The following is a 27,037-nucleotide window of genomic DNA, read 5'->3' as shown; positions in this document are numbered from 1 at the left end:
CCTGGCTTTCTCTGTTCTGGTTTATATCAATCCGATCCCATCCTTTCTCCATCCCCCAGAGGTTTGACGGAATCTCTGGGTTTCTTCCATTCTCAGTGCTGTTGTGGATTTCTTCCCCTTTGTTCAGCCTATTGTTATTTCAGTGGGATTTGGGGTGGGAGGAGCTATACATGTGCTCAGTTCTTCACTTAATGTAAGAAACATTTTCAATAAACTGAGCAGTTAAACTCTTACAAAAGGGAACCAGGTTAGAAAGCCAGTTATGTTTCCTTTAAAAACTTTACCTCCTTTAAAAAAACCGGTGAGAGAACCTGTGAGAGAGAAATCACGGTTAAGCTTTCAGCAGGATGTTTTATTTTCGAAGCTTATTCTGACTTTGTTCTTTCAGATCTTGAATATCACCGTCAGTTCCTCCAGGGTGACTCCTCGGCGGGGCCCGGTGAATATCATCTTTGCGGTTAAAAGCACACAGGGATTTTTGAATGGATCAGAAGTAAGCGAGCTGCTCAGGAACTTGAGTGTGGTGGAGTTCAGTTTCTATCTGGGATACCCAGTACTGCAGATCGCAGAGCGTGAGTACGGCCCTCTCAGACGTGCTGGGGAGGTGATGGCGGGCATTTTGGTGGAAGACCTCTTCTTAAAATTTTTTTAGTTTTTTAAAAGACTTGATTTTTAAAAAAATTATTTTTCCATAAGGTGTTGGGGTACAGGTGGTATTTGGTTGCATGAGTAAGTTCTTTAGTGGTGATTTTTGAGGTCCTGGTGCACCCATCACCCGAGCAGTAGACGCTCCTCCAGATTTGTAGTCTTTTATCCCTCCCACCCCCACTCTTTCTCCCAAGTCTCCAAAGTCCATTGTATCATTCTCGTGCCTTTGTGTCCTCATAGCTTAGCTCCCACATATCAGTGAGAACATACGATGTTTGGTTTTCCATTCCTGAGTTACTTCACTTAGAATAATAGTTAAAGACTTGATTTTTTTAGTGAAGTTTTTGGATTCACAGCAGATATGATTGGAAGGTTCAGAGATTTCCCGTATGCCTCCTGCTTCCGCACATTCATAACCTCCCCCATTGTCAGCATCCCCCAGGACAGTGGTCCATTTGCTACAGTGATCAACCTGCGTTGACGCATCATCATCATCCATAGCCCATAGTTTACATTGAGGTTCATCCTGGGTGTCGTGCATTCTGTGGGTTTGAACAAATGTGTAATGACATGCAAATGGCATGGCTTCTCTGTTTTAGTATCACGCAGAGTATTTTCACCTGGACCACTTTTTTTCAAACGAAATATCTGATTGAGTGCCAGAATATAAATCTGATAAAATTAGATTCAGGCCAGATGGGTCTGCAGACCCCTGCTCACCCACTGTGCCTGGCTTTATTATTCGGAGAATAGAGGGGTGCTATTACAAAGTACATGAGTTCTGGAAAATGCATAACTTAGGGAGGGAGCATGAATCTGTGGTTGTCAGAGCTTAAGGACAGCAGGAAAGTTTGACTACAAAAGGGTAGCAGAAGGCAGTGTTTTGGGGGTGATGAAACTGTTCTGCAGAAGGCAGTGTTTTGGGGGTGATGAAACTGTTCTGTATCTTCATTGTGGTGATGATTATGTGAATATATACGCATTTATCAAAACCCATAAAACTGTATGCTGAAAAGAGTGACGTTTACTGTGTAAATTTTAAAATAACAACAATAAGCGAAAACACAAAACCTTTCTTCCTGACTGAAGCAACTAGGTTCATAATGCAAATGGAGGCAATGGGGGAAAGGGGAGACATTTATTTTAAAAAAATAGTAGATTCCAGAGTTGAAGTCAGGCCAAAAAAATTCAAATTGTTTTTCAAAATGAAACAACCAAATGGCCTAATGATTCGTGATGTTATTTTAGTGTATTGTTAATTAAATTAAAAAGAATAACTTTATAGAAGTTATTCTATATGAAAGATGACAGAGATAAAGCTGTTATTTACAAAGAGCCGCTTTCAGTTGTGCTCAGTGTGTGTATGGCTAAAATGAGGATGCCGGATGGTGGGGCACACTGGCTGGCCCTGGACAAGTCAATGCATGTGGTCATTTTACCCTGAGACATTGCTGGGAAAGCCAGGGCTCTGAGGGGCACAGTGTGAACATGTATTGCTGTGGAACAGTGACATTCAAAGGAGAACTTGCTGGTGACCTCTCTGTGAAGCAGTGTCCTGTGACATGGCTGGAGCCGGCCCTTCTTTTCTTTCTTTTTGTCTCTCTCTTTTTCCTTGAGACTCATGTGTTCAGAAATTGCTACTGTCCATGTCCTCACGCTAATCGGACATTTTGTTCTTTCGTATTTAGAGCTAAATAGTAAAGACAATGTGTTGGGACTTTGTTGTAAACATGGCAATTTTTTTTTAACAGAGGTTTTTCTCCTTCCCTAATTCTTTCCCTTTTGTAGCCTTCCAGTATCCACAGCTCAACTTATCTCAGTTGCTGAAGTCCTCCTGGGTCCGAACAGGTATGTTTAACTTATGTCATATTTTGGGAACTGTAAGGATAAGAAGTTTATGCAGGCGTATTGAGAAGGATGCTGCTTTTCCTGTTTCCTAAATTTAGGGCAAAATGTACCTTACATTCTTGGCAAAGAATGAATGAGAAAGGGATTCAAATTTGGCTGTGGGAATGTATCCCACTGAGTTATAGAACAAAAAGGACTGACTTTCTTTAAAATTCATACATCGAGTTCAGGGCACAGTCTAACAGGAACTGACAATCTTCTGACCCAGAACAGGGTGAGGTTCAGAAGCAAGGATCTCTCTCTTTTTCTTTTCTTTTCTAAAAGTGTTATTTGTTTAGTTTAATAAGGACAAGCAGGGTGGCTTGGCACCTAGGAAGCTTTTTTTTTTTTTTCCTTAGGGGACTGGGTCAGATATTTAGAGGTATGGCATTGCAGTTAAAGGCTTTCTAACCTAGTGCACAAAAGTCTGAACAGTAGTTACATACTCACCAGCCATCCAGCATGCATGCAGCACAGGAACTAGCTGGGCACGAGAGAGCATGTGGAGTAGTGATAGTTGCCATTCACAGGGTTCCTGCACCTTGCAAGTTCTCCTTGCTGAACGCACAGCATCCCACCCACATCAAGGCCTCACTGCTTTGCATGCTGCCATCAGCGGTCTTTTCCATATAATTTCTGGAGCAATTAAGTAACTTGCCCATGGTTGTATCTCAAAGAAAACTTAAACCAGTTCTGGTTGAAAAGCACATGCTCCTTCCTCCCAGACCATGCTGGCAAGCGATTGTCTGTTGAGATCATCTTGTCTGAAGTAGATAACTAAAGATGGGCAGGCTTCCTTTTTTCGAGTTAGTTTGTGAGTCCAAGTCTCAAGGCAAGACAGTGAACTCACACCAATTCCAGAAGTGTTGAGATAAGTGCAGACAAAATGTTTGATCTTGTGTAGGCGCCCTTCACGCCAAAGCTCCTACCGTGCCGAGTTCCTGGGACTTCTGGCCACCAGTCTGGGTAACACTGAGAGTTTGGAGCTTAGATAAGACTCACGGGCTGCATTTCCTGGACTCTCCCCGTTCATGATCACTTTTTCTCCTTTTGCTGTCTCCTGTCTAGGGATTGGCATTTTATGGCAATCTTGCATTAATTTCAAATACATACGCACACGTACACACACACCCCATTTTTTTTACTGCTGACTTGTCTTGGGTGCCATGTATGTTTTCGTTTAAATGTAGTTCTCTTGGGCGTCGTGGAGAAGCAACTCCAGAATGAAGTGTTTCAAGCCGAGATGGAACGCAAGCTGGCCCAGCTGCTCAGCGAGGTTTCCACCAGAAGGCGGATGTGGAGAAGGGCCACTGTAGCTGCAGGGAACAGCGTGGTGCAGGTACTCCACATCAAAGGAGGAGGGGAGGGAGAGAGAGGGAGAGAGACAGCGCTTGTGTGTGAGTGCACACTCCATCTAAAACCTTGTATTTTTATGTAAATGCGAAGTGCCATGAGAAAATTCTGATTTCCACTGATTGCTATATTGGGTAGACACTGAATCTGGCAGCATTTCAGTTCAACTGGAGTCTAGACAAATATTTACCAAGCCCTTAGTAAGTAGTAGTATAACAGTAGACCTTGCGGAGCAGAGCAGAATTGTCTTACTGGGTTGCCGTATCATCACAGGACCTCGTTTATCAAATAGTAGTTTTTAATTAACAAAAGTGTAGCCTGTTTGATAGAATGATCAGTATTATTGATAGCATTGTAGTGATAAATCATTCAACTGGAAGAGACCACAGGAGATCAGATAGAGGGAGCTGGGCTGCCCTCTGCTTGAGCATTTCATCTTCTCTGCTTCCATGGTATTATGGAGTCATCACTCTGGTTAACATTTTCAATTTCAGTTTTAAATTTATTTTCTGAGCAAAATCACATCTCTCTAGAAACTACATAGCCAATTAGAGAAATTTTGAAAAACACGTGTAAAAAAAATGTGGAAAGAATAAAGTGAAAATCACCTAAAATTCAACCAACCAAAGAAAATCACTAAACATTTCAGCATATTTCCTTCCATTCTTTTTTCCCCATGAATTCTCTGTTGACATTTGGATGACACTGCCTACATCCGTTTGTAGCCTCTCTTCACTTTAGCTTTTCTTTCTTTCTTTCTTTCTTTCTGTCTGTCTGTCTGTCTGTCTTGTCTTTCTGCCCTCCCTTCCTTCCTCCCTTCCTCCCTTCCTCCCTTCCTCCCTTCCTCCTTCCTCCCTTCCTTCCTTCCTTCCTTCCTTCCCAGAGTCTCGCTCTGTCGCCCAGGCTGGAGTGCAGTGGCGTGATCTCAACTCACTACAACCTCCACCTCCTGGGTTCAAGTGATTGTTTCGCCCCAGCCTCCTGAGTAGCTGGTACCACAGGTGCCCACCACCGGAGACACCTGGTTGTCTCATATTACCCTAAATCTTCTTTACTTGGTAAACTGGCAAACAGGTTACAAAAGACAGATTTGTTTGAATTGAAACGTGACCCATTTAAAAATGCCCGTACTCACAGAAAGTTGGAGGTGGGAGCTGTCATTAATTTCCATCTCCATATGAATTATGTGGATTTTTTTCTTAACAACTGCTGACTTGCTGAACTACGAAAATGGTATATTTAGAGCTATGGCATTTCAGAAACAGGAAAGCAGGGTAGAACTCTGAAGCAGGGGGTGTGGGCTGGCAGGCAGGGTAGGGAGGTGGGTGGGTTAGAGGCATTAGAGAAAAAGATGCAAATGACATTGGCTGTGGGTGGGGGGCGGGAGCGGGGAAGTGTTGCCTAGAACTGCATCATCATCCTCTAGCCCTCTTACCAATGTGTCCCTCTCATCATTACTCTTTGTCCCCCTCCCAGAAATGCAGTCCTTAGGTTACTAAAATAGTTCCTTTGCGAGATGCAGTAAGTTGCAGAGAAATTTAAAAACTAATCACGATTGAGAGTAATCATTAAGTAAGTATCAACAAAGAATAAAAATGAGAATGCATTATAAAAGCTTTGCCTTATTCAACAATCCCTGGCTTCATAGAGCCCAAGGTCTAAGTGTAAGTTAACTTCTGCCCGTGAAACAGTTACAGGACACCATGAAAGTGTATAATACGGGGCTAAATTTGAATGCAAGCTCCCTTAGCAGGCATGCAGGTTTGTGAAAGTGGCACATACAGGCCAATGTGCCATCTGATAGATTGCTGATAAGCCATGCTCTGCTTCTCTTCCCCCTCAGAGGGACCAAACATGAAGATGTAGATAAGGATTTGTGTACAGTGTTACACAGCTGTTCATCACAACTTAATTTGTAAATTGAAAATGTTTGAAACAACCTAGATGTCCAGCAATTGGGAAATGGGTGAATAAAATTATAGTAAATCTTTATGTGTTGGAATTTTATGCAGTCATTTAAAAAAAATTAGTGAGTGATATAGAAAAATGCTCAAGTGGGCTGGGTGCAGTGGCTCACAGTAATCCCAGCACTTTGGGACGCCAAGGCAGGTGGATCACTTGAGGCCAGGAGATCGAGACAGCCTGGCCAATGTGGTGAAATCTCATTTCTACTAAAAATACAAAAGTTTTCCAAACATGATGGCGTGTGCCTGTAATCCCAGCTATTCGGGAGGCTGAGGCTTGAGAATGACTTGAACCTGGGAGGCAGAGGTTGCAGTGAGCTAAGATCACACCAGTGCACTCCAGCCTCGGTGACAGAGTGAGACTCTGTCTCAAAAAACAAAAACAAAAACAAAACTCAGGTGAAGAGATGCCCCAAAGTATGTATTCCATGTAATCCAAATGTTAATATAGAATTCATGGAGAAAGAGGAGAACAAAAATGCTAAAATGTTTACAGTGATTTTCTTTGGTTGGTTGAATTTTAGTTGATTTTCATTTTATTCTTTATGCATTTTTTTGCATGTGGTTTTCAACATTAGTTAGCTATGTAATTTCTAGAGAGAGGTGATTTTACTCAGAAGATACATTTTGAAATTGAAAATGTTAACCAAAGTGGTGATGATTCCTTAATATCATGGTTATAAGTGTTCCAGATAGGAACCTGATAGGCAGTAGTCTAGAAAAGATGCTGGGATTAGATTTTCCTGGCTTACTTTCCACCTGGATGTCTTAGTCCATTGATGTTGCCATAAAGGAATACCTGAGGCTGGGTTTGTAAAGAAAAGAGGTTTATTTGGCTCATGGTTCTTCAGGCTGTACAAAAAGCATGGTGCTGGTGTCATGGTGAGGGCCTCAGGCTGCTTCCCCTCTTGCTGGAAGGCGAAGGGAAGCCAGTGTTGAAATCCCATGGTGAGAGAGGAAGCGAGAGAGAGGGGAGGGAGGTGCCAGGCCCTTTCTTACACCAGCTCTCTCAGGAACTAGTAGGGCAAGAACTCATTACCTCGAGGACAGCACCAAGCCATTCATGAGGGATCTGCCTCCATGACTCAGATACCTCCCATTAGGCCCCATCACCAACATCGGGGATCACAATTCAACACGAGAGTTGGAGGGGCTCCGACATCCAAACCAGAGCACTAGATAGACTTGTAGAATCTTTAATCAAGGTGGATATCACTGGATTTTGGGGACTGTGATTTCTAGAAGAAGAAACTATATTCTTTAAATTTATTAGAACTTTTAAAATGGAGTAAGGAGGTACATGGGTAGAAAGTCAGGTGGATATAATCTACTTCCTTTTCAGTAGTCCTTGGATAGCATTCCATTCTAGAAGCTAATGAAAAATTAATCATCGCAGCACCATTGTCAGGGAGGGAGTAGGTGGTTGGGGAACAAGTGGTCAGGAGACTGGCTTTGAAATAGCAATCAGAGGGCAGGACAATGAGTCCTTCTCAGGATGAAGCATAAAGAACAGATTGTTGAGGGAAGAGGGTTTGGACGTGTGTTGTTAAGGATCTTTAGACACGATCTGGAAGAAGGAGTTCACACTGAAATCATGAAATTGCTGATCTGCCGGAAGTTTCCCATGGTGAAGGAGGAGTCCAGCAGCTGTGTCCAGAGCACAGGGCGGTGTTACAAATCCATACATGTGGACAGAGAAGTAGCAGCTGCATGTTGCCAATGGCAGATGTAGAGACCAGCAATTTAAATGGCATGTATAAAATAAGGAGCTCGGAGTCATCCCATCGCTGATCCTTTTCTCAGGACGGAAGTTCAGAGTTTTGCTGGAGTCTAAAGGGGCAATAAAATTGTTGCATATTATTAAGAGAAATAGAGTGAAATGAAAAGGTATGATATGTCAAGTGTGCTAGATTTTGAAATAAGGGTATAAAAAGACTGCCTTTTAACACCAGAGAGAGAAGTTTTGGGATGGATCAAAGTATTATTTGACCCACAAGATTATGAATTTATGAGGTTTATTGTCCATAGAGCAGTGGTGAGTGGGGGTGATTTTGTCCTCCAGGGTGGATCTGGCAGTGTCTGGAGATGTTTTTGGTTGTACCTTGGGTGGTGCAGGGTGGGGACACCTAGTGGGTAGAGGGCAGGGATACTGCTAACCATCTACAATGCACCCCATGTCAAGGGATTGTCAGTAGAGCTGAGGTCGAGAAGCCCTGCCCTAGAAGAATGAGGAGGAAATACCAATGGGCTGAAGAAAGGATTGGGTAGAACCATTAATAGTCTCAGAGAACCAGGGGTGTACCTAATCCTATAGTTAATGTTGAGCGGATGATGCTCTCTTATGATGTGGTCAGCACGTCAGAGATTGTGGGGATGATTCTAGACCACCTGGACTCGCCAGCCCTGATTCTGTGCATCCTCCCTGCCCCTTTGCCCCAGAAAAGATGTAGAGCGAGATGAAGCGACGTGTTACTCCACACAAAGGATCTCTCCGTTGTCCCTCTTCTCATCAACAGAGAGCACCATGGTGATTCTGGGCCCCCGAATGGCTTACGGAGCTTATTATGAGGGTTGGAATAAATCCTGAGTGATACAATCAGGGTTCAGCAACCTGAGAGAGGGCATCCAGAAACACGAGCTTCTGCAATGTGAATGGTTTCTGCTCTTTCAGGTGGTAAATGTGTCGAGGCTGGAGGGAGATGACAATCCTGTACAGCTCATCTACTTTGTGGAGGATCAAGATGGAGAAAGACTTAGTGCAGTCAAGTCGTCGGACCTGATTAACAAGATGGACCTCCAGAGAGCAGCCATTATCTTGGGTTACCGAATTCAAGGTGCCATTGCCCAGCGTAAGTTCCTGAGGTGTTGTCATCTGGGCTGTGCTGGGCTCCAAAGCCAGGCTCATTCTGACAGTGAGCTCTGAATGTAAAAGCATTCCGATGTGTGTATAACCCTGATGGTGAAGTGCCAGTTGTTAAAATTCATTCACCAAGACCTTCTTTATTTGGATTTCAATTGCTTGTAGGTTTAGCCTCCACTGCTGTTTTTTCTACCTAGCATTTTGTAGGTGGGGTGTTAGAGTGATTTATAGTACATCAACTTTAATATCTGTCCCTCATTCCTGTACTGCTGCTTTTTTTATAAATTTTGTCTGGGGCAAAATAGTGTGTTTGCTCTGTATTTATTCCAAAATCTTCTATGTCATATTTTGAACATTGGCGGGGACAGTGAGTCATGCAGGAAGTTGGGAGGTGCACCCTGAATTTATTGGCTTCCTTCAGGGTCTTTTAACACAAAGAAGTCCTTGATCCTTCCCCTTTTCAGTCCTGTTTCTCTCCCACCTATCCTCACACCACTCCACAGTGTAGACAGAGGTATTCTGATGTTTCTTTATTATTGTTGGAAGGTTTCACTCCTGCTTGCCTGGCCCTGGCTGCTGTAAGTAATTTCCTTTCCACCTCACATTTTTTTTTTTTTTTTTTAAATGGAGTCTCACTGTCGCCAGGCTGGAGTGCAGTGGTGTGATCTTGGCTCACTGAAACTTCTGCCTCCCAGATTCAAGTGATTCTCCTGCCTCAGCCTCCCGAGTAGCTGGGACTACAGGACCGCACCACCACGCCCAGCTAATTTTTGTATTATTAGTAGAGACGGGGTTTCAGCATGTTGGTCAGGATGGTCTCGATCTCTTGACCTTGTGATCTGCCCGCCTTGGCCTCCCAAAGCGCTGGGATTATTACAGGGATGAGCCACCACGCCCAGCCCCCCCTCACAGATTTTGAGTATTTAGAAATGAACAAAAAGGAGGCACATGGAAGAGTGTATTTTTCTAAATAGTCCTTTAGGATATGAATCAGATTCTTCTTTTTTGGAGAAGGGGTCTTGCTCTGTCACCCAGGCTGGAGTGCAGTGGCTTGATCATGGCTCACTGCAGCCTCAAACTCCTGGGCTCAGGTGATCCTCCTGCCTCAGCCTCCTGAGTAGCTAGGACCACAGTCACCACCACTATGCCCAGCTATTTTTTTCTTATTATCTGTGGAGACAGGGTCTTGTCATGTTGCCCAGGTTGGTCTTGAACCCCTGGCTCAAGTGATCCTCCCACCTTGACCTCCCAAGATGTTGGGATTACAGCCATGAGCCACCACGCCTGGCCCAGACTCCTCTTTTAATGTCGATGTTTTTCCTTTATGATCCTGCAAGCAGTCTTGGTAAGACAATGGTAAAACTTGCTTCCAGCAATAAAAGGAGAGGTAAACATTTAGAGGGAATTCGACATCAGAGAATACAGAAAAATCTATACGGAGAACATGTAGGAGATAAAGACAATTTTAAAAAAAATGATAGCTTTAAAATTATCCTTGATAGTAGAAGGTTCTTGTGAAATCTGTACTTGTCCCTGGAGACCAACTGAGATGAGAGCTGATGGGCATAATTTCTCTGTTTTATGGAAGATGATGGGAGAGTTTAAGCAAATACCCATTGGCAGTTTGTGTTTGTGTATGTGAGATACGATCATATATTGATGTGTTCTCCTCCAAAGCAGGGAGTACAAACTAACAAAAGCACTTCGTTACATTTCTTCATATATGCTATTCCTGATTGTAGGACACGTGCCCTACTCCAGCCAAGCGCTTGACATTTTAAACAGTTAATTACAATAGGATACGGGCACCTTTCACATCTGATCTTGCACCTCTTTTCCTCAGTTTTGTATCGAAAACCACATGGGTAAAGATCCTGGGATCTCCAGGCTGGTGATTGAAGGAAGCCTCAGTCAACACCAGGGATAGCCCAAAGGCAGCCCCAGGACACTGGTGTCAGGGCCCAGTTTGATCAACCTCTGCCTCATCAGGGTTTTCCTAGGTTAGCGTCAGAAGAGGGCAAGTGCGGTGGCTCATGCCTGTAATCTCAGCACTTTGGGAGATAGAGGCAGGAGGATCGTTTGAGCCCAAGAGTTCAAGACCAGCCTGGGAAGCATAGCAAGCCCCCATCTCTACAAATAATAATAATAATAAACTAGCTGGGCACGGTAGGGTGTGCCTTTGGTCCCAGTTACTTGGGGGCCTGAGGCAGGAGGACCTGAGCCCGGGAGGCTGCACATGAGCTTGATTGTGCCACCACATTCTAGCCTGAGGGATTGAGTGAGACCCTATCTCAAAAAGAAAAGCAAACAAACAACCACACCCACAAAAGAACTAAGAAGAGTGTCCAGTTGTCTCAGCTTCTCAGTTTGATTCTGTTCCTACTTCTATATTGTCTGTTGCTTTTGTGCAAAATGAGCTACATATATTCACTATATTCAGCCCAAATTAAAAAACACAAGTTTTTCACACTTTGTTGCTTTTTACCACATCCCATGCAGCCTCTGCTCTGATCTGTGCTTTTCTCCCTGGTGCATTTGATTTAGAATGCTTGCTCCCTCCCTCGTCACTCCCTCAGGTGTCTAAACCCAAAGTTAAACCAGCACCAAGAACCCTTTGTGTTATTACGTCTTTGAGCAGATACCTTTTGATCCCATAGCAGGTGTTAACCATCACAGGATGTGAAAGGAGCATAAGACTTAGTCCCTGCCCATGACAACTAAGACGTTTTTGAAAAGACAAGATTTGGTGTCGAGACCGGATGAATGAGTGCAGAAGTGTAGCACTTCACGGATGATCCATTTATGTAACAGGAAGCATTTTAAATGAGCAATAAGGCACCATGTGCAAAGCAAAGAGCTAGTGATGGACATTAAGTGTCCGAGGAGTTAAAGTGCAACTGTCCTAGGCCGTGAGGAGTGGAGGCGGGTGGGGTGGGTGTGGCAGCAGGCTGGGGAGTGGTGGATCCAAAATGAGTAAGATTTGCTTCCTGTAAAAGTTGGCAACTGGTAGCTTAAATAACGCCTCAACTGGTAGCTTAAATAACGTCGTTTCAATGAGTCATGTTTCAACGGTTTAGGGAGAGACACAGGTGGGGCAGTGAAGGCAGTGCCTATGGGACACTTATTAGGACTTCAGTTTCCAAATTAACACAGTGAAGCTTCATTTCGGAAAATATAAGGATCATCTCCCTTCTTTTTTTATTGTGGTAAAATATACATCAAGAAATGTACCAATTTAACCCCTTTAAGTGTCCACTTCAGTGGCATTCAGCACATTCACAAGGCTGTGTAACCATCACCACTATGCATTTCCGGAATTCTTCATCATTCCAAGCAGAAGCTTTCTATGAGTTTTTTCTAGGTACCTCATATAGGTAGAATCATACATTGTTTGTCCTTTCGTGACTGGCTTGTTCCATTATGATGTTTTCAAGGTTCGTCTGTGTAGCAGCATGTATAGAATTTCCTTCCCTTTTAAAGCTGAATGATACACCATTGTATGGCTATACCACATTTTGTTCATTCATTCCTCTGTGGATGGGCATTTGGGTTCTTTTCATCTTTTAGGCTATCGTGAATAGTGCTGCTATGAACATCAGCATCTCTGTCATTTTTCATTGCTGAAGGGGAAGCGACCAGTTGCATTGGTGCGCATGTCCTGTCTCCTTACTCTGTTTTGCTTTGTGTATGGCACTAGTGCGATATGAAATTATTCAGTGATTCATTTACTTGATCATTTTTCCTTTCCCCCACTAGGACCTAAGCACCTCAAGGGACTTCACTTGTTCATTGTTAAGTCCCAACTTTCAAACTGTGTCCAGCACACTTAATAAACATTTGTGAACACAAGAAACTCGGAGTAGTGAGGAAGGGAGAAAGAGGGGAAGGGTTTTCTTCCATAAACTCCTAGTTGAGATGCATGTGCTTTATGTGATCTGGGAGGGTGTGAGTCCTGCGGTACTTGATGCAGCGGGCAGGACTGTGTTCGGGAGACACAGCTGTTTTTTCTGTCCGCCTTTGAAGAGAACTGCCTGTGTAAAGTTGTACAGAACCAGTTTTGCTATGGAAAGATCCTGCAGTGAAAAGTTAGGGGTGAGCTAGTAGAATAAACTGGAAATCAGGAGAACTGGAATTCATTGAGCTTTGCCATTAATTCAGCCATGTACCTTTGGATATATCCATATGTTGTTGTAATCCCCGATGTATTCTAGATGTAACGTTGTATGTTGTGTTTCTCTGCTGGTCACATTTCCTGTCATCTGGAGATTATAACCTGGAACCAGCTATCTTGAGCTGAAATGTCACGGACTTCTGAGTTTCTTGTAGAAGATACATGCAATCTAGTAAATGAGTGAAGAAGGAATTATTGAAAGACCTTTCTTCTTTGTCTGCAGCTGTGGACAGGGTGAAGAGGCCGTCTCCGGAATCCCAGAGCAACAACTTGTGGGTCATTGTTGGTGTGGTCATCCCGGTGCTGGTGGTGATGGTGATTGTTGTCATCCTCTACTGGAAACTCTGCCGCACGGACAAGCTGGACTTTCAGCCTGACACTGTGGCCAACATTCAGCAGCGTCAGAAGGTAAGGGGCAGCCTCTTCCCCCAGTGTTCCCATAAGCAGGGATAGGATGAGTTTGGGCTCTTGATATTGAAAGATGGGAGAGAGGGAGGGCTCTTATGGAAATCTTCTGGCTTTAGTAGTGGCATCCCTTTGCCTTTGTTTCTGCTTCCTGAAACCCTCCTTCTGTGGTAGTAAATATAATCCAAGAATGTGAAGCTGTATAAAAGCTTAGCCATGATGTGCGCTCTGGGTTCTACTGTGATTTTATTTTATATTTCTTGAGACAGGGTCTAGCTCTGTCACCCAGGCTAGAGCGCAGTGGTGCGAGCTCGGCTCACTGCAGCCTCCACCTCCTGGGTTCAAGCGATTCTCCTGCCTCAGTCTCCGAATAGCTGAGATTACAGGCATGTGCCACCATACCTGGCTAATTTTTGTATTTTTATTAGAGACAGGGTTTTGCCATATTGGCCAGGCTGGTCTTGAACTCCTGGCCTCAAGAGATTGCCTGTCTTTGCCTCCCAAAGTGCTGATGTTACAGGCATGAGCCACTGCACCAGGCCAAATTCTGATTTATTTTACCCCTGGACATTTTCAGAGGATAGGAGCCAAGGCAGACTTTCTCAGATCTGTTGATCTGTTTTGTGTATAACTCCATTGGTCAGCTGCTTTATTTTCTGTTCACCATGTTTGGAAGGCCACTTATCCACCTTGATCATTAAAAATGAACAATTCATACCTTGAACATTTTAACTTAAAATATATGAATGGGCATTTATTTGTCAGTCCTTCAACATATCCCAAGTCTTGTTTTGTTTTGAGTGTTGGTCTACTGAGAGGAATCACGTATGGTCTTTCTTAAAATAAACAACACCCATAATGTGTCAGTTTCAGGTTCCAGTTTGGGTTTCTTTAGAGAAGAGCAACGCTACCTGAATGCAAAGTTCTCTCGATTTTTTTAATACCTCCCTCCACTCCCTATCCCCTAACTTTGCAGACTTTTGACTTAATTCACGTACACCTAATTTGACAGCAGAATTTTTAAGTAACCTGTCTTTCCTATGTCTTTCCAAAGCATTCAACGTAAGTTTTTATAGAAATAGCAATTTTCTTTTCCCACGTATGTTTCAACAGTTTCCATAGTATTCAAGGGTCCTGTCAGGTTTCAGAGCCAAAGAAATTTGACTTTTGGTCAACATTGAGCTTACCTGGTGTGAGCAAAAACATGCTAGGCCTAGAAGAGAGCTCACTAGCACAGCATAAGTATCTGTCAGTGTGTTTACCAAGGGAGTGGTAGTCAGTCCACTGTTATTAACAGTCTACTGGATTAACACGCACTCTCTGTGGGTCTCCCAGATTTGGAGGACTCATTCTGCTTTAAAAGCTTGATAAAAACAAGCAAAAGTCAAAAAACAAAGAATAAAAGATGGCCCTATTTATTTTTAAACTTTATTTTGGTTGTCTTGGTATGAAAAATTCTGCATATTACAAACCTAGACCTGTTGAATGGAAAAAAAATATGCATTACTTTAAAATTTATTTTACTTTTGTAAAAGTAAAGAAAATTTCTTGTTTCATATGAATTAACCAAAAAATGCAAAATCTTTATTAAATTGCAAGCTTATGGCTATCAAGTACATTAAAAGCATCTTATACATTAATATTATGTTTGTTACCTATCTTTGTTTATTATTTACATAGTCTGCTAAGGTTCTTTTCTTGTTCTTGTTATACTGGTGAATGGCATGGGGAAACCTGGAAAAAAACGTGCTGGGTATACTAAATGATCCATAGTGTGAATTTCATTGAAATATCAACAATAGGTTTGGAAATGTTTTTGTTCTGGTGAAGAATGTTGTTACAGAGGGAGTTAACTAGTGTAGATGGTTATGTATTTAAGTCTTTTATGGGCCATATTTCCTATGTATACACTGCCATGGAAGTCTATCTATTATCTGTTACTTCAGTAAACTATCAGAGGACAGCATCTCTTGGGGTCAAAACGGAATATTCCCCAAGCTTTCTCCTTCTCTTACTTTTACTTCCTAAACATTTTCATGTCCCAGATGTGGCTGTAAATCAAGTGGACAGAGTTTCAGATGGAACTTCCAGCCCTTAGAGCTGCTCTTTTTCCTCCAGGGCTGCAAAGATCTGCCCATACATTTTGACAACAGATTTACAGAAAAGGGCCTGCAGGGAGGATTCTCCGAAAGAATGACTGTCTTCTGACACTGTTAGGAGGGCGAAGCCTTGCCAGTGTTGCAGAAGCTCAGTCTTGTTTTGCTGGCATAGGAACCCACCCTATAGATTTTGTCATGTGTTTAAAATGGGCAAATGATGCTCTTCATTTAGTTTAAAAGCAAATGTCTTTACTTCACACATGTTTCTTTTAAGGTCATGTGGCCATAGCAAAGGGCCTCTAGCCTCGTCCTCAGGGTAATCTGCAGAGATGCCACCCTCCCCTATGGCTTCAAGAGCTCTGTCTCCTGCTCATGTGGCTGTTGCCTCTCTCTCCGTTCTGCTCTCCCCACCTCCTGATGCGCCTCAGCACTACTCTCTGAAATCCTTCAGCAAATCCCAGAGCTGCAAACATCTGGAAACAATAAATCTGCTGACCTAAAATCCACACCCCCCCTTCCCCTTGTAACGAGAAGGAAACCTCTTCAGATTGTCTGGGAGTAGATGAATTTTGAAATATGATAGGAGGGAGAGGCCATTCTGTCTTGTTTTGAGGCACGGCCTTTGCTTCTTTTCAGTAATAAAGAAAAAAATCCTATGTAGCTTTCTTTTATCTGTATTCTCTATCTATAGACTAGAGTCATCATTTGTTACTATTGCCTAAAAAACTCCAGCCTGGATCCTCTTCATCATGAATGGCATTGGCTGGATGCCACTGGCCTCATGGAAACTTATTCCTTCTGATGGGGGATAGTCCACACTTCGTTACTGGTGTCAGACCAGAGCTCCTGACTACCCTTGGTTGCTTCTAAAGGGCAGCACTTTGGGCAACCGGCTGGAGCTGTCTCAGGCACTGGGTGTCACTCACCAAACACTGAGCATTTGCTCTGAGCCACACTAGATCCAGCGCAGTTACCAATACAAATAGCACGCAATCTCTGCATTCCAGGGCTTTAGCAAGGGAGAAGGACGAGCCATCCAAAAGCAGTCATCCAGGAGTATAAGGATGTCTGGAGAACACAGAGGAGGGGGGCACCCCGCTCGCAGTGGTGGGGTACCTCCACCTTCTCTGAGGAGGTGACACCAGGGCTGAAGCTTCACGGTGGAGGAGATGAAGGCGGGCCCAGCGGGGGAGCGGCAGGCCGCTCAGGAAGCTGGAGCAAAGGTCGTAAAAAAGGGCACAGCCGAAACTCAGGTGGCAGAGAGCCAGGCCCTGGGGAGGGTTTCAGGACATAGAAGGGATTGCAAATTACGCTGTAAGCAGTGGGCAACCATTGAAAGATTTGCAGCAGGGAGAGCAGCTTGAACACATTTGCTTTTGGAACGATCCCTCTGGGAGGCAGTGTGGACCGTGGATTGAAAAGAGGCTCTGTGAGCATTTCATTCCATCTCAGCCAAGGTCAGCTCATTCCCTACGGTTGCTGTTTGATTCTCTGCAAAGGTCCCCTGTCACACCTAACGTGTAGGTGGTCTCAGTTCACCCACAGCTGGCCGACCGTGCCGGGTGTCGCCTGTGGGTGGGAGAATCTGGGAGCCCTGCTCTCCCAAACTCCGGGACCACAGGGTTACGGGAGCCCCTGTGTGGGGCTATACTGAAGACAAACAGATGGGAATAACTTTGCCTTGTCTTCACCTCCTAAATGGAAACAGCATGGCGGTTGTGGTGACTTTTCACAAATGACATCAATCAGGTAATAAATGCTTACAAAGGCACTCTATATGATGGCAAATTTTTTATTCAGACACTTTTGGGATTTGCCCCATGTTTCTATTGTCATCTCAACTGCTCCTTCCCAGGGGCTCAGGCTAACCCGAATACTGCAGGCTTCACTGCATCCTGTGCCACCCGGGCTGTATTGTATTTATGGCCCATGCATTCACATTCGTCAGGCGTCTCTCTCGTTCCTTGGCTGACCTGCCCACTAGTCAGTCTCCTTGGCTTATTGGTGACGTATTCCGGTGGGGCACAGACACTCTGGCCTGTTCCCTCTGTGATATATTAAAGAGAGAAAGAACAAAAGAGCCATCCTTCTTCAGAAATAACTCGGTCCTAATATGAATATTGAACACTCTAATTAATCTTGACTCTTCTTTTATAAAATACTGATTAAACCTATGCTGCATGCGGGAGGGAGCTGGAGACATTGTATACCAGCCAGACTGAACTCTAGATTCTATTTTAAAAGAAGTGGAAAAACTAGAAAAAGTGATCTGGCAAGTAGGGATGAGACAAAAGGAGGTAATTACCTAAGGGAGGAGGGGCAGTGTTCCCCTCTAGGTTTTCCTTCTGTGTGTAGATGGCTTTTGTTTTGTGCTAATACGCACAGATTGGTTGCCAAATTTCTATTGGTATAGAAGGTGATGACTCACTCAGCTTGTGAGAAGTGCAAAGGATCTGATGGAGGGATGTATTTAAAGATGTTGGTCAGAATCAACAGTAAGCCCACAGGACTTGTATATTTCATTTATGACAGATGCCTTTTCCTTGGTTACCCATAAAAACCAGTAAGTTTGGTACTTCCGTTGACCGTTCTGAAATTCATTTGGCCATCAGACATTTCTTGAGGGACCCTGTGCCACATCTTGTTGTTAACTTAACAAAATATTGTATCCAAATTCTTATTTACAACTCTATTGATGCCTTGGAATTCTTAGCTGTATATTAGCTGCTCGATGTTTCATCAATCAACAGAAATAATAATGCTGTCAGCATCATTTGTAGGGTACATTGGCATTTAGGAAGCATTTTCATTAATACTATCATGTGTCTTTCCTATATGGGCCCTGAGAGTACGTGAGGGAAGACATTTAGGTGCCTAGGCTTGGGCTACGTACACCGCCCTATAGAGGCAATACTGTTTGTATTTGTACGTTATTCACTTTGGAGACCTCTGCTTGGGGGAGGCCATGTGTAGCTCCTTTTCCAGTTTTGGTAAAGCAAACCACCTAACCTGTTAAGAACAAAACAAAACAGTTGCCCAGTCATTAGAGGCATTCACTTTCTTACTGGGAAGTATACCAAAAAGGATTTCAGCAAGGTTTATTAAATGATGGAGGTGATGATTAAATGACTCTTACTGTATCTGTTTTCTTTCACTTAGAGGCACCTTGTATGTTAATGAGGTGCTGCTGGGGTAAAAGCAACCCCATAAAATTGGAAATTGCTCCTGTTAGGATTTTTGTCATCAGCTGTGAATAAGTGGCATCAAATTTCAATTTTCTCAGACATCTGAAAAAGGCTTGACAGATGGACATTTGAGAATTATATAGATGGATTAATATTTCATTTCAAGATGAAAATAATATTTATAATTACGTATTTCATAAATTAGGACCTCATGTCAAAGTCTGAGAAAGGAATCATCTTAATCACACGGAACGGGTTCTTTAATGTGCAGGAGGGTTACCTCTTAGCCTGCCGAATTTTTCATCTACCCATACATACATCAGTAATTTGCTTTTAAGAGAGCAGTTGAATCTTTGTGGAAATTTACAACAAAAGAAAAAAATATTCGACTAGTAAGTGTGGGGTTTAGAAAAGACACATAGATGATTGCTGTTAAGTGCATTGTAGTAGAATCTAAACATGTTGCTGTGTAGTTAATCTAAATCCATTAAGTACACAGGGACAACAGATAAACCAGCAGAGAAGGGGGTCATGGACCAGTGAACAAGTGACTTGCATTCAGGCAATCTGGACGCAGATGTGCAGTATCCAGTAATCAATCATTTGAAAGAAGTTAATGAAAATATCCTGCAAGTGTGAGTAAGTGTGCAGGACAGTATACAGTATTAACTCAGCTCTCCCTTATTTGTTCTTTTGAAGTTGTAATTTTGATCTTTCAGAAGTAAACATGGACCTTTTCACCCCTTTTTCCTTTTAATCCAAAATACGTTGTTAAGACCCCAGCTGAGTCCCCGTGGACGAGGGTACTTGCCAGGCTTTCGTTCCTGAGGATGGTGAGCTCGCGGACAGCATGTGCTTTGTGGCCCCTTGGGTTTCCCACACACTGCTGAACGGATCTTGAACATTGCAGTTGTCACATAGATAAAGCACAGAGCCCTGTCATGAGTTTGTCCCCCGGATGAAATCAGACAGTGCCCTTGGCATTTCTCACTGCCATCCTCTTCCCTGTTCTTGGATTCTTCTGCGGGAGTGAACTGTTCTTCAATGGCTGGGAGATGTCAGAGGGGAAGCTATGAAATGAAACCCTCACAGCTGCTGCTGCTGCTGCTGCTGCCACCTCCTCTACAGAGTATCTAAGTTCACATTTTCCCACCATGGAACCAATTGTCCTGTTTCTTGGCTATATTTCTCTCTCATTTCTTTAAGAGAGAAAGCAAGCCATACTGCAAGTTTATCGTGCCTTGATTGACCAAGACCGGCGTTTTGAACTGTGAGTTTATCTGATGTTCCCGAGGTTTCTACATCTCTGGGCAGAGCACCGCAGGAAGCTGCTGCATGGATGACAGGCGGGCCTCTCTCCTGTAAAGTAGGAGGACTTGGGAAAGGGAAGGTGTGACGGGGAGCCAACATGCTGCCCGGACCACAGGCACATGCTGGACAGCTCTCAGGAAGATCACTCGTGTGGGGAGGGCTTGTACAGAGGTGTGCATCTGGAATGATCCCTGTAAAAGGGCTGCCTACTCCTAGAAAACTGTGTGTCTGCCCCCCGGGGTTTGGGTAGACCAGTTGAAACTCAGGGTGCTAGTCCGTGGGTCACAGATGAGAAAATAAACGTATTTTATTTAAATACGCTTTTAATACATGTATTTAAAGAAATATCTAATGATGAATTTATTTTATGTAAATAAATATTTAATTAATGTAACTAAGTTACACAAGTACTTAATAAATTTAATTTAAATAAATGTTTAATAAATAGGCCGGGCACGGTGGCTCATGCCTGTAATGCGAGCACTTTGGGAGGCTGAAGCAGGCGGATCACCTAAGATCAACTGTTCAAGACCAGCCTGGCCAACATGGTGAAACCCCATCTGTAATTAAAAACAAACAAACAAACATAAAAGTTAGCCAGACGTAGTGGTGCATGCCTGCAGTCCCAGCTAATTGGGAGGCTGAGGCAGGAGAATTGCTTGAACCCAGGAGGTGGAGGTTGCAGTAAGCCGACATCGTACCGTTGCATTCCAGCCTGGGCAACAGAGTGAGACTCCATCTCAAAAAAAAAAATTGTAATAAATACATTTATTTAAATAAATGATAAATGGGGCATGCAATGGAGCAGCAGGTTTGGGTCTGTCAGTTGCAAAACAGTGTTCTTGGGCTCATGAACCGCTGAAGTGGGGGAGTGGTGTACTCCTGTAACAGGAGCTCATTAATTGGAAAACAGAGGAAGTCAGCTTTTGCCTTTTGTTTCATTTTTGTAAACTGTATTTACTGTAAGTTTTGTCCCCCTCTGCTGGCACAAATCATTGTTGCAGATGACATTCCTTCTACCTATTGATCCAATAATTTTAGCTTAAAAAAGACCTTAAGGCTGGTCTCAGTGGCTCACGTCTATAATCCCAGCGCTTTGGGAGGCCAAGGCAGGAGCATTGCTTGAGCCCTGAAGTTCAAGACCAGCTGGGCAATGTAGCAAGATCCTGTCTCTACAAAAAATTTTTTTTAAATTAGCCAGACGTGGTGGCACACATCTGTGGTCCCAGCTCCTTGGGAGGCTCAGGTGGGAGGATCACTTGGGCTTGGGAGATTGAGGCTGCAGTGAGCTGAGACTGTGCTATTGCACTCCAACCTGGGTGACAGAGCGAGACCACATCAAATGAAAAAAAAAAAGACTTTAGGTCACAAACCTAAGCCACTGATGTTGTTACTCATTTGTGCATAAAGTTAGCACAAAGACGACAAAGCCTTTTGTGTCTATGCTAAATATATTGTCTAAAATCACTCCTTAGATGTGTTTGGCTTTTGTCTTTTGACTGACAGGACTCTGCAGGGGTGTGTGCATGTGAGTGGAAAAACTCAAACTATGTCTCCTCTGCTCTCACACCACACAACAACAGTCAACACAGGAGACTTCTGTGACTAAATTTGTGGAGGCTTTCCTCACACACCAAGCAGCACTTATCAGCTGGGTGTCCTTGAATTCATTTCCGACACTGTCCGCTGGGAGGTAGCCTCAGATCCTACAGGTGGAGGGCTCAGTCCCCAAGATAGTCCTCCTCCACCTGCACCAGTCACAAGTGTAGATCTCCAGAACTTCTGACCAACTGGCTTCAATGAAGTTGGGGTTCCCACCATCACTTTTTGGGTTTGATTAATTTGCTAGAGCAGTTTACAGGACTTGGAGAAACACTTATGTTTACCAGTTTATCACAAAAGATATGTTAACAGAAAAACCAAACTCTGTAAAATACCTTAAAGAGGTTTCTTCTGAGCCAGTAGGAGTGACCATAGTCTGAGAAAGCACAAACCCAAGAAGCTGTGAGTAAATGGCCTGAGGTGGTCAGATTACAATTAGGGTTGATACTGTTGCCATTGCGTCTGGCTGGGGCCGTCATTGTGGGTGGTAAAGGAATTTACCAAGACAGCCGCAGGTAACGAAAGGCAGACTTATTAGAGAAAGTATGAAGGTAATGTTGCAAGGGTGCAGTGGCCAGTACAGCAGAGAAGGGGCTGTCGGGCAAGAGACAGGGGCAGGAAGGAAGTTTTACGGGTCATGCTGCTGGGGCTATGAGCAGAATGAGGTGTCTGGGAACAGGATGTCGTGCCAGCAGTTTGTCTGTGATGAGCCGTTTCTCAGAACGATTGTTCTCCCCTACCTGGGACCCCTTCCTCATTGTTACTTATCAGGACTCCACATATATACCTTTTTTTTTTTTTTTTTTTGAGACAGAGTTTCCCTCTTGTCCCCCAGGCTGGAGTGCAATGGTGCGATATCGGCTCACCACAACCTCCACCTCCTGGGTTCAAGCGATTCTCCTGCCTCTGCCTCCCAAGTAGCTGGGATTACAGGCATGCGCCACCATGCCTGGCTAAGTTTGTATTTTTAGTAGAGATGGGGTTTCTCCACGTTGGTCAGGCTGGTCTCAAACTTCTGACCTTAGATGATCCACCCGTTTCGGCCTCCCAAAGTGTTGGGATTACAGGCGTGAGCCACCATGCCCGGCCCTCTACATCAACATTATAAGGAGACAGGAGTTACTGGAAAAGAAATAACCCAGTATATAGAAGCTCGGCCTGAAAAGGCGGAATATCTTGAAGTGAGGGGGCTTACAAGTCATAGGTGTGTTTTAGGTTTCTTTAGTTGGCAATTGGTTGAGAGAGTTAAGTTTTGTCTAAAGACTGAAAGTCACTTCAAAGGATTGCTTAAGATAAGGGGTCTGCTGTCTGCCATGTGATGCTATACCAGAGTCAGGTTAGAAAGTAAGCCACATTATACCGGGTTAATTTAAAAAAAAATTTTAAACAAATTTTTTTGTTTGTAGGGTGTGACTTAACACTCCTTTGCATGGCTTTAAGTCTTGTTTATAATTTGGTATCTTATTACCCAAAGAATCTGTTCTGTCAGGCTTATACTGTTTTAATATTAATGCTGTTCAGTTTTGCCTAAACTCTAAAAGGAAGGGGCTGTCATGACGCATGTCCCACCTCCCTTCCTGCTATGGCCAATAATTCAGTTTTTCAGGTTTCTCTGAAGTCCCTTTGGCCAAGAGGGGGACTGTTCAGTAGGTTTGGGGCTTAGGATTTTATTCTTGGTTTACAGATATTACAAAGCGCAAGCGCACAGATGAAGAGGTGCATAGGGTGAGGTATGGGGGGACTTGGGGGTGCAGAGCTTCTCTGCCCTGCATGGGGGTGCTACCCTCCAGGAACCTCCACAGCGTTCAGCTTTCCAGAAGCTCCCTGGACCCTGCCCTTTTGGGTTTTTCTGGAGGCTGCTTTACATAGGCCTGTTTGGTTAAACCATTGGTTCTTGGTGATCAACCTAACCTTCAGCCCCTCTCCCCTCCCTGAAGGTTGGGGGGTGGGACTGAATGCCCTGACCCTTGCATCATGCCTGGGGCTCTGTGGTGAGCAGCCCCCATCCTGCAGCTACCTCGGGGCTGCTGACTGTCAGTCAACTCACTAGCCTGCAAAAAGACATCCTCTGGAGACTCCATGTATTTTAGGAGGTATACGCCAGGAAACGGGGATGAAGACCAGATAAGTGTTTAGAGTGTCACCGTGTGGATGTAGAATATGCCTGGCCAGGAGGGAGGGCTTCGGTTTGCTTTTGGCATTCCATGGAGGAGACCCCTTGGGACGACCATTGCTATGCAGTTTATTTCCCTGTGCTTTGCAAGCTTGAATTAAGGAAACTGTGTGGCACTTTTCATGTTATCAGAAATACTGTTATTGTCCACATTTCTGCATACTTTGGAGAGTCTTTCCAAGGGCACTGTGGTTCATGCCTGTAATCCTGGCACTTCGGGCATCCAAGGTGAGTGGATCGCTGGAGATCAGGAGTTTGCCTGGGCAACATAGTGAGACATCATCTCTACTAAAAATACCAAAAAATTACCCCAGCGTGGTGGCATGCACCCATAATCCCAGCTGCTTGGGAGGCTGAGGCAGGAGAATTGCTTGAACCCGGGAGGCAGAGGTTGCAGTGAGCCGAGATTGTACCACTGTACTTTAGCCTGGTTGATGGAGCCAGACTCTGTCTTAAAAAAAAAAAAAGAAAATGTGAACAATAACAAATAGCTTTTTTTTTTTTTTTTTTTTTTTTTGAGATGGAGTCTCACTCTTTTACCCACGCTGTGTGCACTGGCATGATCTCAGTTTACTGCAACTTCTTACTCTCAGGTTCAAGTGATTCTCCTCCCTCACCCTCCTGAGTAGCTGGGATTACAGGTGTGCACCACCATGCCCCGCTAATTTTTGCGTTTTTTTTAGTAGAGACAGGGTTTCATCATGTTGGCCAGGCTGGTCTCGAACTCCTGACCTCAGGTGATCCGCCCAACTCGGCCTCCCTAAGTGCTGGGATTACAGATGTGAGCCACTGCGCCTGGCCAACAAATAGCATGTTTGATGACATAATATCTTACCACAGCACTAGAAGCTGAGACCTGGCGTCCCTAGTTGCAGCCTCAGGGGTCTGTCATGGGTTTGGTGTGGGGTAATGCTGCGGATCCCTGGAGAGGAATCCTGCATCCACTGGTTTGAGTGGGGGATGTTTTTGAAGAGCCCTTTTTCCTTCAGTTTTGTGCCCCATTACTTCTTTTGACCACTTCTTTCTAGAAATTCTTTGTTCCCTTTGCTTCTATTACATGGAACTTTCCAAATTCTATTTCTCTGAAATCACATTCTATTTTCTTCCTTGCTTCCTTTTTCTCTTCTTAGCCCCAAACTATTAGATGTTCTCCAACACTTTATCCACAGAATCTGTATTTATGTTGAAAAACTCAGCTCCCCTACCTGTCACCTTTATGTGAGTGGTTCTTGAAGTCACATCTGAGCCTGCACGTTCCCCCAGGCTATGGTTCCCCACCTCCAGCTACACTAAGCTGACATCCTTTGGGGCCTCAAATTAAGTGTGTTTGAAATGAAACCTGTCATTTTGTCTTGAGCCATCATTCCTATATAACTTGCCTCTTTCCCTTAATGTCACTTTCATGCTTCACGATGCCCTGCCCAAAAATTCACGTCCTCATTGACTTCTTTCTCTTCCTTTGCCTCTCGTGTCTATTTGTTTTCTGGGTCTTTCTGCCTGATCCCTAGAGCTGTTCATTCCTTCCCATGTTCACTGCTAAGATTTGGGGCTCATGTCTGTCTGATTTTATGCGCGTGGCATGGCCAGGCTGTCTTCCTGTGTCCTTGGTGTCCTGTGTGCTTGGATTTTAGAAATCGGCCTGTGGTGTTCTGATTTCCCGGAGGGCCAGCTCCAGAAGCTGGCGTTTTTGGAGTCGTCCATATACAGACTGGACTTCTCTCTCATGCTCCTACGCTCTGACCCGTCCAGCATAGCCAATGTGATTTCTCCGCAGGCCTCAGTGTTCTCTGCTTCCTGATATCATCTAGAACATGCTCTTTGTAGCCTCCTCTTTCTGTTTCCAAGTCCTCTTTGTTCTCAAGACCTGGCTTTGGTCCCCATTACCCTATAAAGAATATCTTGCTCCTGCCACATGGCACATGGTATGCTGCTGTGACAGCAGGTCAGGTGTTGTCCTGGGGTCTGGCTATTTAATCCTTGTACTCTTGTTTAATCTTTCACAAGTGTCTGTCTTCTCCCGGAACTCTGGGTATAAACAGAACCTGGCACGCAGTCCATGTTCTAGCAATGCTTGTTGGATTGGAGTGGTGGAATTGCCAGCACAGTCTTCGGTCAGAAGTTGTGCTCCTCTCGTCCGCCTTGGATTCCGGGTTAACAATCTTGTTTGTGTGTGTGTGTTTCAGCTGCAGATCCCAAGTGTGAAGGGCTTCGATTTTGCTAAGCAGCATCTGGGTCAGCACAATAAAGACGACATCTTGATTATTCATGAGCCAGCGCCACTGCCAGGACCTCTGAAGGACCATACCACGCCCTCGGAAAATGGGGATGTGCCAAGCCCCAAGTCAAAGATCCCTTCCAAGAACGTCCGTCACAGAGGAAGGTTATTATTGGGCTTTCTGTATTATTCTTTGTGGCAGAGCATGCTTCTGTTATCAGGCTGTGAGTTTCTGATGCCACAGGGGCTAATGGTGAGTGCAGCCCTGCATGTGTCTGCAGCCCGGGAGACCGATGACTTGCCCAAAGTCACACATGAGCCCAATAGTGTTTCCAAGCCACTCTCACGGGCTGTCAGAGAAGGCTGTGTGATTTCTTTCCCCACACGGTTGAAGATCATGAATCACTATCTGTGATGGTTTGAGGGTCCCCATCAGACTTGATTAGGGATTGGCCAGCTCGTGTGTATATATCCCAAGGGGAGCATGCTAGGCCCCATGGAGAGAATATCAGAAATAACATAGAAGGAGTGCACGGCACATGGTACATGCTCAGCCTGTGGGCCACTGTGTCCATGCCTGGGATGCCAGCAGCTTCTGTGACTTCATTGCTTTGTCTGCAGGTGACTTTCATTGCATCCTCCTGTGTTTGCTTTGTTTTTCTCTGGCTGCTCATGTATGTCACCTTTGTCAGGATATCACACAAGACTCTTCACTGCCTCCTCCCTGCCTCGCTCCCCTTTCCCAATTTATTTCTATTACTCCTCTCAAAGTATAGCACACGGAGAATTGCTTATTAGTTTTCCAAGCTACCTGGAAGCCGCTCCTCACCCTCTGACCCCATGAGAAGGGCTCTAGCTCTGTGAAAGAAGACAGAGTTCAGAGTCGGGTTCGTTAAGTTGACTTTCCATCATAGCACCATCAGGCTTTGGCTACTGAAGCCTCCTGTTGTCAGCCTTTCTTTGAGCTTTGGAACGCTAAATCCTGATTTCCTGCTAAGAGCAAAAGAAAGTGTGTGATCATACCAACATTTGAAACGATGTCATGATTTCTGTCTTATCGGAAAACCTACCCCAGGGGTTCTGGCCTAGTTTTAAGAATGTAATAGATGTCAGAACATGATCTTTACAAAAGAAAATGAGTTATGTAGAGAGATGCTATTTGAT

The 27,037-nt window shown here is 44.2% G+C and overlaps 1 protein-coding gene across 2 annotated transcripts in view; it reads left to right on the top strand.

The window, feature by feature from the left end:
• The window catches only part of KIAA1549, a 145,775-nt gene that overhangs the window by 70,830 nt on the left and 47,908 nt on the right, over positions 1-27,037 (top strand). For both annotated transcript variants that reach the window (XM_028846361.2, XM_028846360.2), the window contains exons 6-11: positions 389-572; positions 2,437-2,496; positions 3,726-3,874; positions 8,524-8,701; positions 13,107-13,291; positions 25,842-26,038. In XM_028846361.2, coding sequence (XP_028702194.2) covers positions 389-572; positions 2,437-2,496; positions 3,726-3,874; positions 8,524-8,701; positions 13,107-13,291; positions 25,842-26,038 — 953 coding nt within the window. The remainder of the gene's footprint in view (positions 1-388; positions 573-2,436; positions 2,497-3,725; positions 3,875-8,523; positions 8,702-13,106; positions 13,292-25,841; positions 26,039-27,037) is intronic.

The sequence above is a fragment of the Macaca mulatta genome, chromosome 3, assembly GCF_049350105.2.
Source record: "Macaca mulatta isolate MMU2019108-1 chromosome 3, T2T-MMU8v2.0, whole genome shotgun sequence".
Lineage (NCBI taxonomy): Eukaryota > Metazoa > Chordata > Mammalia > Primates > Cercopithecidae > Macaca > Macaca mulatta.
The sequence above is the reverse complement of the archived record's forward strand: the minus strand, read 5'-3'. Positions and strand labels throughout refer to the sequence as shown.